The sequence below is a fragment of the Acinonyx jubatus genome, chromosome E2, assembly GCF_027475565.1.
Source record: "Acinonyx jubatus isolate Ajub_Pintada_27869175 chromosome E2, VMU_Ajub_asm_v1.0, whole genome shotgun sequence".
Taxonomy (NCBI): Eukaryota; Metazoa; Chordata; class Mammalia; order Carnivora; family Felidae; genus Acinonyx; species Acinonyx jubatus.
In genome coordinates this window covers 2,076,882-2,094,054 of record NC_069396.1, presented here as the reverse complement: position 1 = coordinate 2,094,054, position 17,173 = coordinate 2,076,882, and the positions used below count along the sequence as shown (strand labels likewise).

The following is a 17,173-nucleotide window of genomic DNA, read 5'->3' as shown; positions in this document are numbered from 1 at the left end:
GGGCGCTTCCTGCCTGGCGTCCTGCACGGGCTGCTGGGGCCTCCCGGCTCCGCTTCCGGCCTCCACTCTGCACGCTGTGTCTGACCCCTCGGGGAAGCGTCTCCCCTCCATCCCGAGGAGCCCGCTGGCCTGGGGCTTTGGGGCCTCTTCCCGGCTTTCCTTACCAGCCTTCTAAGTGCGGTCTGGGTGCTCACCAGGCTGGCATCTTCCGTGGGGAGCGGGGCTTCGCGTCGGCACCTCCACAGGCCCTGAAGCCTCCCTGAGCCTAGGCAGCCCGAGCAGGGTGGGTACCTGGACTTCTGAAGAATCTTCTTACGGAAGTTCCTCTCCTCTCTCCCCCCTCCAAAATGTTTCACCATTAGGGCGCCTTGGTGTCTGCATTCATTAAGCGTCTCTTGATTTCAGCTCAGGTCATGATCTCCCAGTTCATGAGATCCAGCCCCATGCTGGGCTCTGTGCTGCCAGCGTGGAGCCTGCTTGGGATCCTCTCGCTCTCCCTCTCTGCCCCTCCCCTCATGACCTTTATCAAGATCATCTGTGCCCATAGTTGAAGGTATCCATTCGTGCCCCCCCAAAAATCCTGCTTCGAGCAGGGGGTGCCTGGGTGGCTCTGTCGGTTGAGTGTCTGACTTGGGCTCTTGTCGTGATCTCCCGGTTTGAGGGTTCCCACCCTCTGTCGGGCCCTGTGCTGACAGGTTGGAGCCTGGAGCCTGCTTTGGACTCTGTGCCTCTCTCTCTGCCCCTCCCGCCTCAAACAAATGAAAATTAAAAAAACCTGCTTGGAACCAAAGTCCACAGAACCACCCCCCCTTTCCCACCTGCCCACAAATTTGAGCTAACTGTGCTTCCTGTTTTCCTCACGCTCGCAGCCGTCCTGTGTGGACTTGTTGCTGCGGCTGATGAGGAAACTTCAGTCTTCGGGACCCCATTCCCCTTCTTAAGCTTTCCGACGTCAGGTCCCATATTCGTTAACCCCATGTTCTGGGGTCTTTCTCATTACAAGACTGACGCTTGTGGAGCTAGTCGGTGCGTTCGGAGTCCCTGTGCTCCTCCCGCGCCTGTCCTCACAGGGCACCGGACTGTTTTTGCGGCCGCATCGTTCTTAGATCACTCGTTCTTTCCCTGCCTTCCAAAGGGTCCAGAGAATACCTCTCCGTGCAGCTGTTCACATGAACGAAGCCTCCAGATTCCCTACCGGTCTACACCTGTATGCAGCCACACGTTCTACGTGATCTCCGTTTTACAGCTTTTCCTGTAGATGTTCCCTTTTTCCCTCTGCTTCCTGGAAAGTCCCCTTTGCCCTTCTTGTTGGCCGGGTCTTGCTTTTTCCTGGTTTACTCCCTTGTTTTGGTGGCATACGTCCTGTAGTATCTTCCTAAGGAAGGCTGCCTGAAAGCTGGTTTTGGGGGCTAGGCTGAGGAATTGGTCGTTTACAGGATTCTAGACTGAAGTCCAGGGTTTGGGGGTGGGGGCGTGACTTCTGACTGCTGGGTTTCACTGTTGCTGTTGAGAAGGCTCTTCCCGTTCTGATTCTCAGCCCTTCATGTGGGGTTGTGCCCCCCTTCCAAGTGTTTGGGGTCTTCACTCTAGGGTGTATGTTGGGGGGGGGGGTGGTCTGAAATTCCACAGTGCCGGGTCTTGGTAGGAGTGTTTTTCCTTCTTCGTGCTGGTGTCCTGAGCCCCTTCAGCCCGGACCCTTCAGTCCCAGTCGCCTTCCTATCCTGTGTCTTTGGTATCTTTCCTCCGTTGCTTTTCCAGAACTCCTAACGTATAGACGCGGGGCCTCTTGCCTAGCCTACACAACTCACATTTTCTTCTATTTCCCAGTACTTTGCCTGCCTCTTCTTTTCCAGTTTCTGATTTTCTTGACTTTGTCTTCCAACTCTCTTCCAAAATTTTTATTCTGGCCATCGCACTTTTAATTTCCTGGAGCTTGCTTGTTTAATCTGACTTTTCTTTGTGTGTGTGTGTGTGTGTGTGTGTTGTGTCTGCACTTTATGGATACAGTGTTTTCTCTTCATGGCTTTACTTTCTGGCCTCCCTGATGCCTGCTGTACCCTGCATTTTCCATGATTCTCTCCAGTTTCCCCCTTCCCTGTCACTTATTTGTATGTTTGGGTCCCTGTTCCTCCTGGCAGCTTCTTCCAAATGTCTGATGACCCTTGGCTGTTCGTTTCTTAAAGGTCCCAAGAAGCAGACTGGCCGGACTCGACCTCTTCAGAGGACTTCTCCCCTCCTGCCTGCATGTGTCCGTGTACCTGCCCGTCCCTGGATCGGCTGGGAACGGGGGCAGGGTCTCTGCTCAGAATGTGGTCTTCCTCCTAGATGTCCTGTGTCTGGTCCCACACTTAGCCCCCGGCTTGTCTCTGCCCGGTGTCCCCCGGCTGTGATTTTCTGGTTCTGTTTCTCCAGGAACTTTTGTGTCCTGCCCGATGAGCGTTTATATGTTCTCGGCAATCTGGTTTTGATCCTTTCTCTTGGTTTATCCTCCTAACTTCTACAGTCCTGTCACCTGGTTAGAGACTGAGAATGTTCTATTGGCTTGTGGGGCCACCGTAACCAAATGTCACACACCGGGAGGCTTATCCACTAGACCTTTATTCTGTCCCAGTTCTGAGGCTGGAGGTGCAAGGTCAAAGTGCCAGGGCTGGGTTCTTCTGTGGCTGCTTTCCTGGGCTTGCAGGTGGCCCCCCCTCCTGCCTCTTCATCTGGGTGTTCTCCTCTACACACGCCCCTGGTTTCACTTCCCTGGGTTTTGTTTTTTTGTTATTTTTGAGAGCGAGCAAGAGAGACAGCGTGAGCAGGGGAGGGGCAGAGAGAGAGAGAAAGACACACACACAGAATCCCAAGCAGGCTCCAGGCTCTGAGCTGTCAGCACAGAGCCCGATGTGGGGCTCAAACTCACGAACTGGGAGATCGTGACCCTAGCTGAGGTCGGGCACATAACTGCGCCCTCCACGAGCCCCCCACTTCTTATAGGAACATCGGTCCTATCGTATTAGGGCCCAGATGAACAGCTGCATGTTTTTCATCGTGATAAAACCCCCAAAATTTACCATCTCGACCATTTTTTTTTCAACGTTTATTTATTTATTTTTTTTGGGACAGAGAGAGACAGAGCATGAACGGGGGAGGGGCAGAGAGAGAGGGAGACACAGAATCGGAAACAGGCTCCAGGCTCCGAGCCATCAGCCCAGAGCCCGACGCAGGGCTCGAACTCACGGACCGCGAGATCGTGACCCGGCTGAAGTCAGACGCTTAACCGACTGCGCCACCCGGGCGCCCCCAATCTCGACCATTTTTAAGTGCACAGTTCACTCGTGTCAAACATCCTGAGCGCTGTGCACAGCTGTTCCCAGCACCCCCCTCCAGAAAGCGGGTCTTGTAAAAATGAGCCCCGGCACGCATTAACCACTCCCCTCCAGGCCCTGGCACCTGCCGTCCTACTTTCGGTCTTGAATTTTAACTACCCGAAGTATCTCCCGTAAGTGGAATCGTACGGTAATTATCTTTTTCCGGCTATTAGCACAGTGTCCCGAGGGCTCATCTGTGCCCTAGCTGGTGTCGGGGTTCCCTCCTCTTAAGGCTGAAAAATGTTCCATTGTGTGGACAGACCACCTTTTCTTGATCTGTCCGTGGACCCTTGGGTTGCCTCCACGTCTTGGCCGCTGTGAGTAGCGCTGCCGTGAGCACGCTGCGTGAAGGTCCTGGAGACCCTGCCTTCCGTTCCAACGGGTCTGGAGGCGGGGCTGCGGTGCTTTTCTCCACGGCGGCCGCTCCGTTTCACATTCCCACCAACGGTGCGCGGTCCCCACGCCGTTTCTTATGGTGTTGATCGTGGCCGTCCTAGTGGTGTGAGGCGAGGTCTCGCTGTGGGTTTGATCTGCGTTTCTTGGATGACCCGTGATGCTGAGGATCTTTTCGTGGGTCCGTCGCCTAACCCCGTTTTACCTTAATCCTCTCTGCAAACGCCAGGTCTCCCAGTACGGTTACCTTCTAAGGTCCTGGGGAGGGTGGGAGAGGGGTGGGTAGGACCTCACCATGTGGGATGAGTCGTTTCCCCGGAATCCAGAACACGTGCTAGTCAGTAGCTGTAGCTCGTCAGAGCCCAGCTAAAACTGATTTTTTAGAATACATCCTGGGGCGCCTAAGTGGCTCGGTCGGCTACGCATCCAACTTCGGCTCAGGTCATGATCTCACGTTCGTGAGTTCGAGCCCCACATTGTGCTCTACACTGATAGTGTGGAGCCTGTTTGGGCTTTCTCCCTCCCTCCCTCCCTCCCTCTCTCTCTGCCCCTCCCTGGCTTGCGCGCACACACTCTTTCTCTAATATTTTTAAAAACTCAGCAGTAAAACAACTTATTAAAAAAATCCTTCCTGGTGTTGGTGACAATGGAGGGAGATGGTCACTCTTACGTGGACTTCTCCATGGGCAATTTATCAAAAGCCCTAAGTAAAAAAACTTCCCTTTGAGCAAATTCATTCTAGGAATCTATCCTAAGGCTATAACTTGTGTTCAAAGATAAGCTATCAAAAATGAGGAATGACCTAAGTACCCACAGAAGCTTGGCTTGTAACTTCTATGTTGTGGAATGTTCGGGTTTTGGGCTGGCTGTCCTCACTAATGTAGAAAAGGTGGAAAGAGGGGCACCTGGTGGCTCAGTCGGTTAAGCGTCCGACTCTTGATTTCAGCTCGGGTCACGATCTCCGGTTTGTAAGATCAAGCCCTGTGTTGGGCTCTGTGCTGACAGCACGGAGCCTGCTTAGGTTTCGCTCTCCCCATCTCTCTCTCTGCCCCCCCCCCCACCCCTGGTCACATACACACTCTGTCTCGAAATATTTTTAAAATGGAAGGAGGTCCAGGGTATGTTGTGAAAGAAGGTTCCAGAGCCTAGTATGCCTGCGTGTGCTGTGATGCTGCTGCCCTGACCCAGTTGCTTATGAGCTGGGTGTCCTTGGACGAGTTTCTTCACCCCTGGGTCCTCCTCTATCACAGGAGATGCCCCAACCACTGCACATCACGTGGTCTCCTCTGGCCAGCCTGATTCAGTAGGTCAGTTAGGGCCTGGGATTGTGGCTTTCTACACACACACACAAAATACGAGCACAACAGGTGGCTTTCATCTAAAGCGACATGTGGGCGGCACTCATTTCCGAGTCCTGCCTGCCTTGGAGATTCTGGGTTGGGCCCAGACGTGGACGTGTGGACATGTGGAATTGCTGGGGTGGTGGTTTTCACTCAGGGTGCAGTGCATTCTGCTATTGTTTCCAGAAACTCTGGGAAACCCACTTTCTGGGTGAAGCAGGAAGCAAAAGTTCGGGGTACAACCTGACTTCCCAGTGTGTCCCCTGCTGGTGAGATGGGGTTTGGGGATGGAGGGGCCTCCACGCATCTCCCCCCCACCCCACCGGGCACGAATGTGGGGACCCAGGGCATCCTGTGCACCTGAGGAAAAGGGGCCTGGAGCTCTGTGAATGCCTTCTGTTCCTCCCAGGGAGATGCCTGTTCAACACGGGGCTCTCATGCCGGGCGTGACACCCCAGGCCAATTGGTGCAGGGGTCCGGGGGCACACGGACCCCAAGGAGAGGGGTTCTGGGTGTTTCAGGGACCCCTGGGCTCACTGGGAGGAACGAGGGGCGTTCTGGTGGAGCCAGCATTGGAGAATCAACTGTGTCCCCCTCTCTGAGGGAGGAGACTCTAGCTGCTTCTCTGGCCCCTCTTTCCTCCTCTGGGCAGGAAGCGATCACTCGGCCTTTCTCCCCTCCCAGCCCAGTGTCCCGGAGGGAGTCAGCGGTTGGCCACATTCTGGGATCCAGTCACCTGCGATGCGGGAGGGGAAGGGCTGCACCCTGTGCGCACTGGGGGTAGCGGACCTCTGGGAGGAGGGCCAGTGCAGGTGGAGTGGGAGGCTTCTGGACGGGAGAATAGGAGCTGGGCTGTGGCACTGGCCCCTGGGCAGGCAGGTGTGGTGTGGGGCTAAGGAGAGGGGGGTTCAGCCACCTGCAGGCCTGAGGCCCTCCAGGCGGGCAGGCAGGCAGGCTTTGAGATCAGCTCCAGCTGGGTTCAAATCCCCCTCTTGTCAGTAACATCGGATAGCTCTTTTGCTTCCAAGCCTCAGTCTTCTGTCAAATGGGCACAATGAGTCCTGACTTCACAGCAAATGTTGTTCCTTTCTCTCCTTCCTTTGACCCTGGGGCTCCCAGCTGGTCCCCTGGGTGTGCCCCCAGGAAGATCTGTCCCTGCCCAGGGCATGCTCTCAGGGTGCGCTCAGGAGGGCATCTCCGCTGATGTCCAGCCCTAGAGGCCAGCCTGTGGCAGAGACTGCATTTTCCACCAGGGTGGTCCTCTGGGTTGTGTGACAAGTGCTTTGGAAGAGTGTCAGCTGATGGGCAGGGGCTTCAGATGGGAAAATAAAAGGCTGTGAGAGATGTGTGGAGCTCTAGGGAGCCACACAGAACTCGGCAAGAGCTGACTGTCCGCCCAGCCCAAGGTGCCAGAAGCTGGGGGTTGGGGCTTGCCTGGGCTCTGGCTTTCGGAATTTGGATGGCATGCCAAGCCAGGTATGGAGCCTCCATAGGGTTCTAGATGCAGCGGCAGGGTGACCTGGGAGCTTGTTAGGAATGCAGAAGCTCAGGCTGCACCACCTGACTCAAATTTAGGGGGTTTTATCCTGCTCCTCGGGGGATGCTGATGCTGCTCAAGTGTAAGGCAGTCCCAGGTCCCACAGCCTTGTCCTGTTGGCTCTTCCCTGCGAGTCTTGCCGGTTCTAGATAGCATTTCCCAGGCAAGGATCGGGGAGGTTTGCTTCCTCACCTGCAGTCCCCTCAGATCTCCTGATTCCAAGTTCCAGGTGATGGGGATGGAGAGGCCAGCCTATTATCTTCATCAGGATAGGCAGGTGAGGTGGGTGAAGGCGGAGTCCACTCGAGGGTGCTCTGCCTTACTGAGCTTGCCTGGAGAGAAGTAGGCATGCCCCCAGCTGTCCATCTGCGCCTGAGTCTTTCTGTGACCGGTGGCCCAGGGTCAGGGTGGAGGTGCACACAGGAAATTTCCCCTGCTCTGGGGCCCTCACAGCATCCTGCAGGGACAATACCTGTCAGGGTCACTTGGTCTTCCCGTTGTACTGGGCATGTTGGCTCCTGCCTTCTCACACACAGGCTGCTTGGGGTATAAAACAAAACACTGGATTTAGGGTTTTGCAAATAACTGATTGGATTCAAATGTTGGGAGGGGCTTGAACCCTTTGTCTCCCCTGCCCCCACCCTGCCAGCTCCGGCAAGGAGGGAGAGGGCTGAGGACTCTGGGCAGAGAGGCTGGGGAGGGCAGGGGGTGGGGGATGGGAGCCTCCCCACGGCCTCTCTGGTCGCTGAGCTGACCTGGGTCTGTTCTCTTGATTCCGTCACCCCTTTGTGGGGAAGGGAGGAGGCTGTGCTCCCAGGCCGGTCCTAGCAGAGCTGGGCTGTGGTGTTTCCTTGATGTTGAAATCCAGTTTCTTGCCGATGTCGACTGCAGCCTTGTAGAAGAGTTCCCACTGGGGGCAAACATGCAGATACAGGGGCACCTGGGTGGCTCAGTCAGCTGAGCATCCAACTTCAGCTCATGTCATGATCTCGTGGTTCATGGATTTGAGCCCCGTGTCGGGCTCTGTGCTGGCCGTGCAGAGCCTGCTTGGAATTCTCTCCCCCCCTCCCCCCTCCTCCCCTCTCCCTACTTGTGCTGTCTCTGTCTCCCTCAAAATAAATACTGTTAAAAAACGCAGGTCCAACAAAACTGCACACTCTGGCCAAGGAACCTTCCTTGGATGTGGGTGTGGACACTCGCAGCTTGGACTGGGCACAGGAGGCCTTCAAGGGCCTGCTTGCCCCACCCTCAGGGAAGGAGCCGCTGGGACCACTGAGCCTGCTCCCGGTGTCCTCCTCACGGCCTTGTGTTGGTGGAAGCCACAGGCTCTGTCCCAGCATGGGCCCTTGCGTGCTGGGTGGCACAGAGTCAGCCACCGCCTTTGTCCGTCCTGCCCCGTGCTTACAGCCAGGTTGACTGGACTCTGGGAGGGGTGCGGTGGACGCCATGGGGCACGTGGATAAAACCCATATCCTACCCTCCGGAGGACAAGGTACCCACTGCCTGGCACAGGCAGCCAGCCGGAGGCAGGGAGAGCTCTTGGTTGGGGCAGGGGTGGGAGGAGGGGAGAGCCCTTGCTGTACTGTATTTCCCCGAGTTAAGGCCGTGGGCCCGGGGCTGCTTCCCCCAGCGGGGTGCACCCCCACCCGGCTTTGCGGTAACCAGATGACTGACCCGGGTGGGGGTACAGAAGCCCTCCCCGCCGGGTGGGATGAGTTCCATGGGATCGGGCTCAAGTGCATGTGCAGCTGAGGCTGCCCTCCCTCGGTCTGGCCCATAGGATAGGTTTCCAAGAACCGTGCCCTGTTTCTAGAAAGCACCTGTGTTGTGGGGCACTTTTTAAATGGACAGGCTGCTGTTTGCTGGAGCAAAAGTCTCCCTGGTCCTTTGTCCCGGCTACATCTCTCCCCCCCCCCCGCCCCCCCCCCCCCCCCCCGCATGAGTCATGAGAATAACGGGTCTAGAATACAAGGCCCTTACTCTCTGGGGAGCTGGCAGCCTGGTTCAGCAGGCGGATGTGTCCTGCAAACATGGAGGACCCAGGCACTCTCCAGAGTCCACCTGTGGAATGCGGGACGTCCTGTGCGGTGGGCTCCGTGGGCTGGGGTAGCCTAGGTGTTGGGAGGGGGCTCCAGCTGGGCTGGAGTGGGTGGGATCTGGACGGCAGGGCTGGGGATTAAGTAAGGGCAGGCTGCTCGGATAAGGTCTCAGACGAGCCCTTGGAGGGTCAGGACCTGTTCTGACTTGGGGGCTGTGGGTGACCGTGGTGGGTAGTGGCATATCGATGGCTGACGTCCTTTAGGGATGCCCTGTCTAGAGGACCAAGATCCAGGGTTGCCAGATCCTGTAATTTCTTTTTAGGAGAAACCAGAACTGAGTTTTCACGTGGCAACCCCTTGATTTTGAAATGTTGGCTCTTCCAGTTTTTTTATGAAAACACTATGGGGCAGGATAAAACTTGTATGTTGCTTCTGTAACAGTGAGTTGGGAGAGGAAGGGGAACAGCCCCCCCCCCCATTTTCACTGAGAAGCCCTTCCGGGGTGGGGAGCCCCTCAGTGGTGCCTAGCTGAGGCCTGGCAGTGACTCTAGGAACCCTAGGGTTTTCATCCCCCCCTCTATCGATGAGGAGACTGAGGGTCAGAGAGGTTCCCATCACACGACAAGTAGAGCAACACGAGCCTGGTTTTGCCGCTTTATTTTTCCTTTTTATCCTCTTCTGTTAGGATATTACATATATAATAAAATCTGCAATTTTGATCTCTCTTCAATAGTGCAGGTCAGTCACGTTACATTGACGATGTTGTGCCACCGTCACCTCTGTCTTTCAAAACTTCTCTGTCACCCCGAATAGAAACTGACCCCATTCAACAACTTCCTGTTCCTCCCTCCGCCCCCACCCCCACCCCTGGCACCTGCCGTTCTTCTGTCTGTGAACTTGACTACTGGAAGGGCGTGGTGTAAATGTGATTGTGGTATTTGTTCTTCTATGACTGGCTCGTTTCACCGAGCGTAAAGTCGTCACGGTTCATCCCTGCTGTAGCGGGTGTCAGAGTTTAACGGCTGGATAATATTCCACTGTATGGATAGACCCTACGTTATCTGTCCATCCACGGATGGACCCTCAGGTTGTTCCCACCTGCTGGCCATCTGAATTACACTGCTGTGAACGTGGGTGTGCAAATGCTTCTTTGGAGCTTCTGCTTTTGATTCTTTTGGGGACGTCTGGTCTGCGGATTGCAATACCTTAATGTTCCCAATTCTCTTCCAAACCCTTCCTCCCCCCCCCCCCCGCCCCCACCTGCTCTTACTGGGTTTGTGGCCTTGACCTGTGTCCCTGTAGCTGGACTCCCAGACCCCACAACTGTCGGGGTCACTCGCTAACGTGCTTCCCTCTCCTTGGCTGCGTCCTCTCCCTGTCTTCTCAGGGTTGGGCCTTTGTCCCTGTGCGGGGAGAGCTCTGTAGTTCACAGCTGACTCTGTATGAGACTCGGCCGCCCCCCTTCTCCCTCCCCAACTTGTAAGAGCTCGAGGTGCAGCTGTAGGAAGCAGGGCTCAAGGGTTCTCCGCCATCGGCGGTCCGTGTGCCTCAATGCGAACCATGCCAAGATGTCTCAGGCAACCCACGGCGTTCCCCCCCTCCCGACCCCCGTGGTCCTGCGGGGGGCTCACCCCTCTCTCCGCTGTCTCCGCAGGGACCTACCAGGGCCAGTGGGCCGGCGGCATGCGCCAGGGCTACGGTGTGCGGCAGAGCGTCCCCTACGGCATGGCGGCCGTCATCCGCTCGCCCCTGAGGACGTCCATCAACTCCCTGCGCAGCGAGCACACCAACGGCGCCGCGCTGCACCCCGACGCGTCCCCGGCGGCGGCCGGCAGCCCAGCCGTGTCCCGGGGGGGCTTCGTGCTCGTGGCGCACAGCGACTCCGACAGCCTCAAGAGCAAGAAGAAGGGGCTGTTCCGGCGCTCGCTGCTGAGCGGCCTGAAGCTGCGCAAGTCCGAGTCCAAGAGCAGCCTGGCCAGCCAGCGCAGCAAGCAGAGCTCGTTCCGCAGCGAGGCCGGCATGAGCACCGTCAGCTCCACCGCTAGCGACATCCACTCCACCATCAGCCTGGGCGAGGGCGAGGCTGAGCTGGCGGTCATCGAGGACGACATCGACGCCACCACCACCGAGACCTACGTGGGCGAGTGGAAGAGCGACAAGCGCTCGGGCTTCGGGGTGAGCCAGCGATCGGACGGGCTCAAGTACGAGGGCGAGTGGGCCGGCAACCGGCGGCACGGCTACGGCTGCATGACGTTCCCCGACGGCACCAAGGAGGAGGGCAAGTACAAGCAGAACGTCCTCGTGAGCGGCAAGCGCAAGAACCTCATCCCGCTGCGCGCCAGCAAGATCCGCGAGAAGGTGGACCGGGCCGTGGAGGCCGCCGAGCGGGCCGCCACCATCGCCAAGCAGAAGGCGGAGATCGCGGCCTCCAGGTAGGAGGGCCGCGGGCGTGCAGGGCGGCGGGGCCTGGGCCGCTCGGGGCGCGGCGCTGGTGTTTCTGGACTGTGCCCGCTGGAACTCGGGGCTCCTCGGAGGTTCTCGGGGAGGCTGTGCGCGGGAACTCGGGGTTCCTCGGCGGTTCTCGGGTGGGGAGGCTGTGCGCAAGACCTCGGGGCTCCTTGGAGGTTCTCGGGGCGGGCACAAGAACTCGGGGTTCCTCGGAGGTTCTCGGCGCAGGAACTCCGGGCTGCTCGGAGGTTCTTGGGGAGGCTGTGTGCGGAAACTCGGGGTTCCTCGGCGGTTCTCGGGGAGGGCACAAGAACTCGGGGCTCCTCGGAGGTTCTCGGGGAGGCTGTGTGCGGAAACTCGGGGTTCCTTGGCGGTTCTCGGGTGGGGAGGCTGTGCGCAAGAACTCGGGGTTCCTCGGCGGTTCTCGGGGAGGGCACAAGAACTCGGGGTTCCTCGGAAGTTCTCGGCGCAGGAACTCCGGGCTCCCCTTAGGTTCTCGGGGCGGGCACAAGAACTCGGGGTTCCTCGGAGGTTCTCGGTGCAGGAACTCGGGGCTCCTCGGAGGTTCTGGGGGAGGCTGTGCGCGGAAACTCGGGGCTCCTCGGAGGTTCTCGGGGAGGCGGCGCGCAGGAACTTGGGGTTCCTCGGAGGTTCTCGGCACAGGAACTCGGGGCTCCTCGGAGGTTCTCGGGGAGGCGGTGCGCGGGAACTCGGGGTTCCTTGGCGGTTCTCGGGGAGGGCACAAGAACTCGGGGCTCCTCGGAGGTTCTCGGGTGGGGGATGTGGGGGGACACAAGAACTTGGGACTCCTCGGAGTTCTCAGGGAGGTGGGGGGGGGCGCAAGAACCGGGGGCTCCTCGTAGGTTCTCTGGAGGTGGGGGGGGGCATGCAAGAACTCGGGACTCCTTGGAGGTTCTGGTCGGGGTGGGGGGGGACACGAGCTCGGGGCTCCTCAGAGGTTCTCGGGGAGGCAGTGCGCAGGAACTCGGGGTTCCTCGGCGCAAGAACCGGGGGGGTGGCATGCAAGAACTCGGGACTCCTTGGAGGTTCTGGTCGGGGTGGGGGGGGACACGAGCTCGGGGCTCCTCAGAGGTTCTCGGGGAGGCAGTGCGCAGGAACTCGGGGTTCCTCGGCACAAGAACTGGGGGGGGCGCAAGAACCGGGGGCTCCTCGTAGGTTCTCTGGAGGTGGGGGGGGCATGCAAGAACTCGGGACTCCTTGGAGGTTCTGGTCGGGGTGGGGGGGGGACACGAGCTCGGGGCTCCTCAGAGGTTCTCGGGGAGGCAGTGCGCAGGAACTCGGGGCTCCTCGGAGGTTCTCGGGGAGGTGGGGGGCCGCAAGGCAGTGGATGATCTGAGGAGGTTCTGGGCCCTGCGGCCTTCCATCCGACAGGACAGCGTCTCCTTTATCTGTTTTGAGTGCTGGTGTTCAAGGAGAGGTGTTGAGGGATAAAGGAGGTGGGCTGTTCTGGGAAGACAAAAGTGTGATGTCCCCAGGCTGCGGGCCTAGCCCCGCAAGGACATGGGAGAGGGAGGAAGCTGTCTTGGCTGTCCATGGGTCCCAGGACACAGTCCTAACTGCAGGGACTGGCTGGGGGTGCCTGGAAATGGGTCCGTGTAAGACTTGGTGCTGTGGGGGCAAAGGCTGTTGTGAGACGCGGCCCGTCCTGAGTTCGGGGTTCCGCAGGGCTGGCGGGCACTTAACATCGGTTTCGAGTTGGCTGTTGGCAGGTGCCATGTTGGAATTCAAGGTGGCTTTGGTGTTGGTGCAGGGTGTGGGCTTCAGAGCTGGAGAAGGGGCTCAGGGCCTGGCTCCCTGGGAGTTGCAGATGTAGGTGCGTGAGCGGCGAGGCCGTGGACGGCAGGGACCCCTTGAAGCTGGGAGGAAGTGGCCCTGTTGAAAGCCAAGACCCCCCCCGGAGGCCATGTGCCTGGGTTCTAAAGAAACCATTCCTGATTTGAGGTACCTGAGAGCTTCCTGTCCTGCATGTGCTTTCCTGGGTCAGGGTGGGACCTGGGGGTCTTACCCCGAGGCGCTCAGGAATGGAGCCCCCGGCTGCCTGGGCAGGAGGCTTCTGGGAGGACAGACCCCAGCGTCTTTCTGGATGATTCTGTGTTCCTGGCCGGGGGCAGGAAAACTTGCCAACTTTGCTAATTAAGGTTTTAGTGTGTGTGGTTCTAGTTTTCAATGAGATTTGAACAGTGCGAACAAAACTGGTAGGTGCCGTTTATTGCCAGAATATGTACTGCTCCCAACATCCCAGGTTTTAGAGGGAAACGAAATCCTTTCTAAGAAGCCAAGAGAAAAGCGGAGTCCCTACCTGAGCACCGAGGTCCGAGATGGCTGTTCGCCCCCTCTCGCCTCCCCCCAGGTACGTTCAGGCCTGGAAAGAAACATAAGCAGCATTTATGACCACTCCCTTGGGGGGTTAAGATGAAATTAGGTTTCATAGTTATTTCTTCCAGTATAAATATGACAGTCGCTCGTATAGAAAAATTGGAACACAGATCGTAAGAAGAAGCCGGTGTCACGAGCCCCGGTCTGCTGCGCCATCCAGACTCTGGCTGGCATCTGGCTGTATTTCCTGCCTTCCTGTCTGTCATTCATTCCTTCACCTTTTGTATTTGGTTTATTTTGTTGACCTCCGCGGACGAGAGGTAGTTACAGGGCTGGGGGACAGCGTCGTCGAGGACCCGGGGTCCCCTCACGGCAGCTCGTCTCTGGCCTGTGGCTTAGTTCTCGGCCCAGGGTCCGTGAGGTAGCGTGAGGACGCGGGAGAGTCTGCAGAAATGACTTTGAAGTTTAGCGACCAGGAGAACTTCCTCGGGACTGAGGACATGGGACACGGGGTGGTTTTCTGACAAATCCCACAGAAATGGGGCTCTGGGTCCCATGAAGGAGTCGAGCCCGTGTTGTGGGCAGAGCTCAGAGCCCACACGCCTGAGGAGCTCCGCTTGGGGCTGGTTTCAACCTCTGAGCCTCGGTTTCCTCGTCTGTGAAGTGGGACTAATGGCCCCTGCCTGCAGCGAAGGTCTGAGAACCCGGGTGCCAGCTCAGGGAGCGTATGGACCCTGGTCTGGCTCAGGCCCATCACTGCTGAGCAGCCTGGGGAAGATGCTTCCCCTCTCTGGGCTGGGTTCCCCGTTGAGGGAGGGGATGCAGTGACGCACGGTGCCCTCAGCCTGCGTGGGGCTGGTGCACGGCACTGTTACCCTCCCCCGGACCATGCCAGCCCCTCCCCTTCCCCTCTGACCCCAAGACCTCTTGGTGGGGGGGGGGGGGGGGGTGTCTGCACATTTGCGCTGTGACTGAGCTGTGTGGGCCTCTTGGTGTCCAGGGCCACCCACTGGAGGCAGGGGTGACCACATCCTCTATCCCTGCAATAGGGTCCAGGGTAAGAAGCCTCCCTTCAAGGCGCAGGATGAAGCCCTGCTTCCTGCATTGTCTCAATGGGCTGACAGGCCAGTTCCCTCTTTTTTTCTAACTCTGCTTGGACAGCGCAGCCCACACGAAAGCTGGGTCAGCGTCCCAGAGGCCCCAAGGCCCGCCCTCCACTGGAGCGTGAAAGTGGCCTCGGCGGCTGCAGCGTGGCTAAACCCAGGAGGACCCTGGTCATTGTCACAGCCAAGAGACGGCCAGGCTGAGACAGCAGGAACAGAGAGGGGCCACCGCTCCCTCCTTGGGCCCTGGCTGGGTCCTCATCGGGGTGCCCAGGACCCTCCCCGGGGGACGCGGGGGTCAGCTCTGGGGGGGGGCAGCTGTGGAGGGAGGGGACAGGCACACAGGCTTTCCTGGGAAACGTGGTGGGGGTGGCATTCTGACCTGTGGTCCCGGTCTCTGGGTCATACAGCCAAGGGGGCTGTGGGGGTGGGGGCGTGTCTGCAGCCGGATCTCAGCCCCCACCTCTGTACAGGGGATCGCCCGGGACCCCCAGTCACCCTGAGGCCAGCCACGCAGAGATGCGGGGACCTTGTCAGGTGCCGCCTTGGCTCCGCTCTTCAAAGCTTTCCAGGCCACGTCCGGTGTCGCCAGCACCTGGTGGTGTATAAAACTCGCACGGCCGGGCCCCACCCCAGAGCTGCTGATTCGGGGGGTCTGGGTGGGGCCCGAGAACCTGCATTCATTCTTCATGAGCCCCCGGGGGATGCTGGGAGCCTCCAGTGCTTCTGACAGCAGGCCCGCAGGGCAGAGGCGTTGGAGGGTCCCAGGTGGGTCTGTCTGGGCTGCCGAGGTCTGAGCGGAAGGCGCTGCTGTCCTTCGCCTGGGACTTCCTGTCGAGTTATGTCTGCCTGGTTGTGCGTGCCGGTGACAGGGTCCGTGATGGATGGATGCCACCCTGTCGCCAATGGGACACCCCTGAGCGCCCCCTGGGAACTGTTTCCAGCATGTGTGTTCTGACCGCCCATAGCATAGACGCCTCCCGTCCTCATACGCTCAGGTGCTCCCCTGGAGCGCCCTGAACGGGATGGCAGGTCTGTCTCTTCTGTGCCTGCCTCCTTCCTTCCACCCTCCCGGTGACCGCAGCAGGCATAGCCGGCCCATCCCGGTGCTCCTGGCAGCGCCCTGGCCCGGGGCATGGGACCTGCCAGCTGTGATCTCACCAGAGGGGCTGGTCCTCCCAGGGACCAGCCCCTGTGGTGAAAACGCAAACCCGTCCCCGCTAGTCAGGAAGACGGTGTGCAGGACGCCTGGCCCGAAGGCCGCCACACGTGAGTGTCCAGCAGCTGCCCTGTGTCGTGCAGCGATCCCGGCCCCCCCACCCCCCCAGGAGGAAAGAGCTGGCAGAAACCGAGCTGGGGGTGGGCCGGTCCGCCTCCTGCCCTGTGGTGGCCCCGGGACCCCTCCCAGCGGCCGGGGCTGGTGGACGGTGCTGGAGAAGGCGGCAGGGCGAGCGCTGTGAGCCCCCAGCTGTGACCACTAGGCGAGGGCGGGGAGGGGGCACCCCTCGCCTGGGGAGGGAGAGCCCGCACCTGGGTGGTGGTCGTGAGCCGGTGTCCCTGGCCGCTGCCTCTGGCAGTGGAGGAGAGCTGTCAAAGGGGGCACCAAGTCTTTGAAGTGTTATCTTGTTCTGTTGGAACAGAACGTCGGGGCCAGGTGTGGTCTTGTCCCTGGATCCCTGGTGCCTGGAACCGTGTGTGTGGCTCGGTCACGTGGCATCTGTGTAACAGCCGTGCTTTGGATGAATGTGTGACTGCTTGGGGCCCACCTGCTCTCATCGTCGGGGACAGCTTCCTCTGGCGCTGGGAGGCGGCAGCTTCCCGGGGGGTGTGGGGCAGCTGTGCCGTTTGAGGGGGACTCTTGCTCCCGCGGGAGCAGCCCCAGCTGGGCCTGGGCGTGTGGGCAGGACACGGGGCCGTGCTGGGATGCCCTGGGGGTGAGGTGGCTTGGTGGCTGAGGACGCCTGTTCCTGGGCACTGAGCTGGCTGGGTCATTGGGGCGGACCGGTGCTCATGCTGGCCGTCAGCTGGGGTCCGAGTTGTGTGATGCTTGGCTGAGTGAGAATCGTGGGTGGGGGGAGATGGGAGGGACCCTGACTGGGCACTTAGGTGGCCGAGGCCATTCTTGACACGCAGACGGCTGTCCCCCTCCCACACTCAGGTAGACGGGGCTCCCTGCTCACCCCTGTCCAGATCCTTCCGTCAGGCAGACCGGCTGCTCTGGGCGGGAGCTGGGGAGGTGAGCCATGTGGACGGCATAGCCGAGAGCCGCCCCGATGCTGAGGGTGGGGTGCCCAGGTCTCCGAGCCGGGCAGCGGCACGGTCAGGACTAGACGCACTGCCAGGGTATTGCCCCTTCGGGCCTGGGCCGCATTCTGGGACCCCCCCACTTGTGGATATAGGGGGGCTGGCTGGCTTCTGCAAAATGCTCTCTAAATAGACCGTGGTCGCTAGGACAGGGAGGACTTGGTGTACAAAACCTCAGGGAGGCCTGTTCTGGGAGGGGCTCCCAACTCCCCAGCCCCTGCTTGAGCGCCCGCTGTATGCCCAGCGAGCTGGTGTATCTGCATCAGGGCCTCGGCGCCCTCTGCCGTGCGCCCTGGCTTCCCAGCCTCTGTGAGATCTG

The 17,173-nt window shown here is 59.4% G+C and overlaps 1 protein-coding gene across 12 annotated transcripts in view; it reads left to right on the top strand.

The window, feature by feature from the left end:
- JPH3 (junctophilin 3) overlaps positions 1 to 17,173 on the top strand; it is a 158,992-nt gene that overhangs the window by 105,957 nt on the left and 35,862 nt on the right. For all 12 annotated transcript variants that reach the window (XM_027076372.2, XM_053210263.1, XM_053210265.1 and 9 more), the window contains one exon: positions 10,317 to 11,094. In XM_027076372.2, coding sequence (XP_026932173.2) covers positions 10,317 to 11,094 — 778 coding nt within the window. The remainder of the gene's footprint in view (positions 1 to 10,316; positions 11,095 to 17,173) is intronic.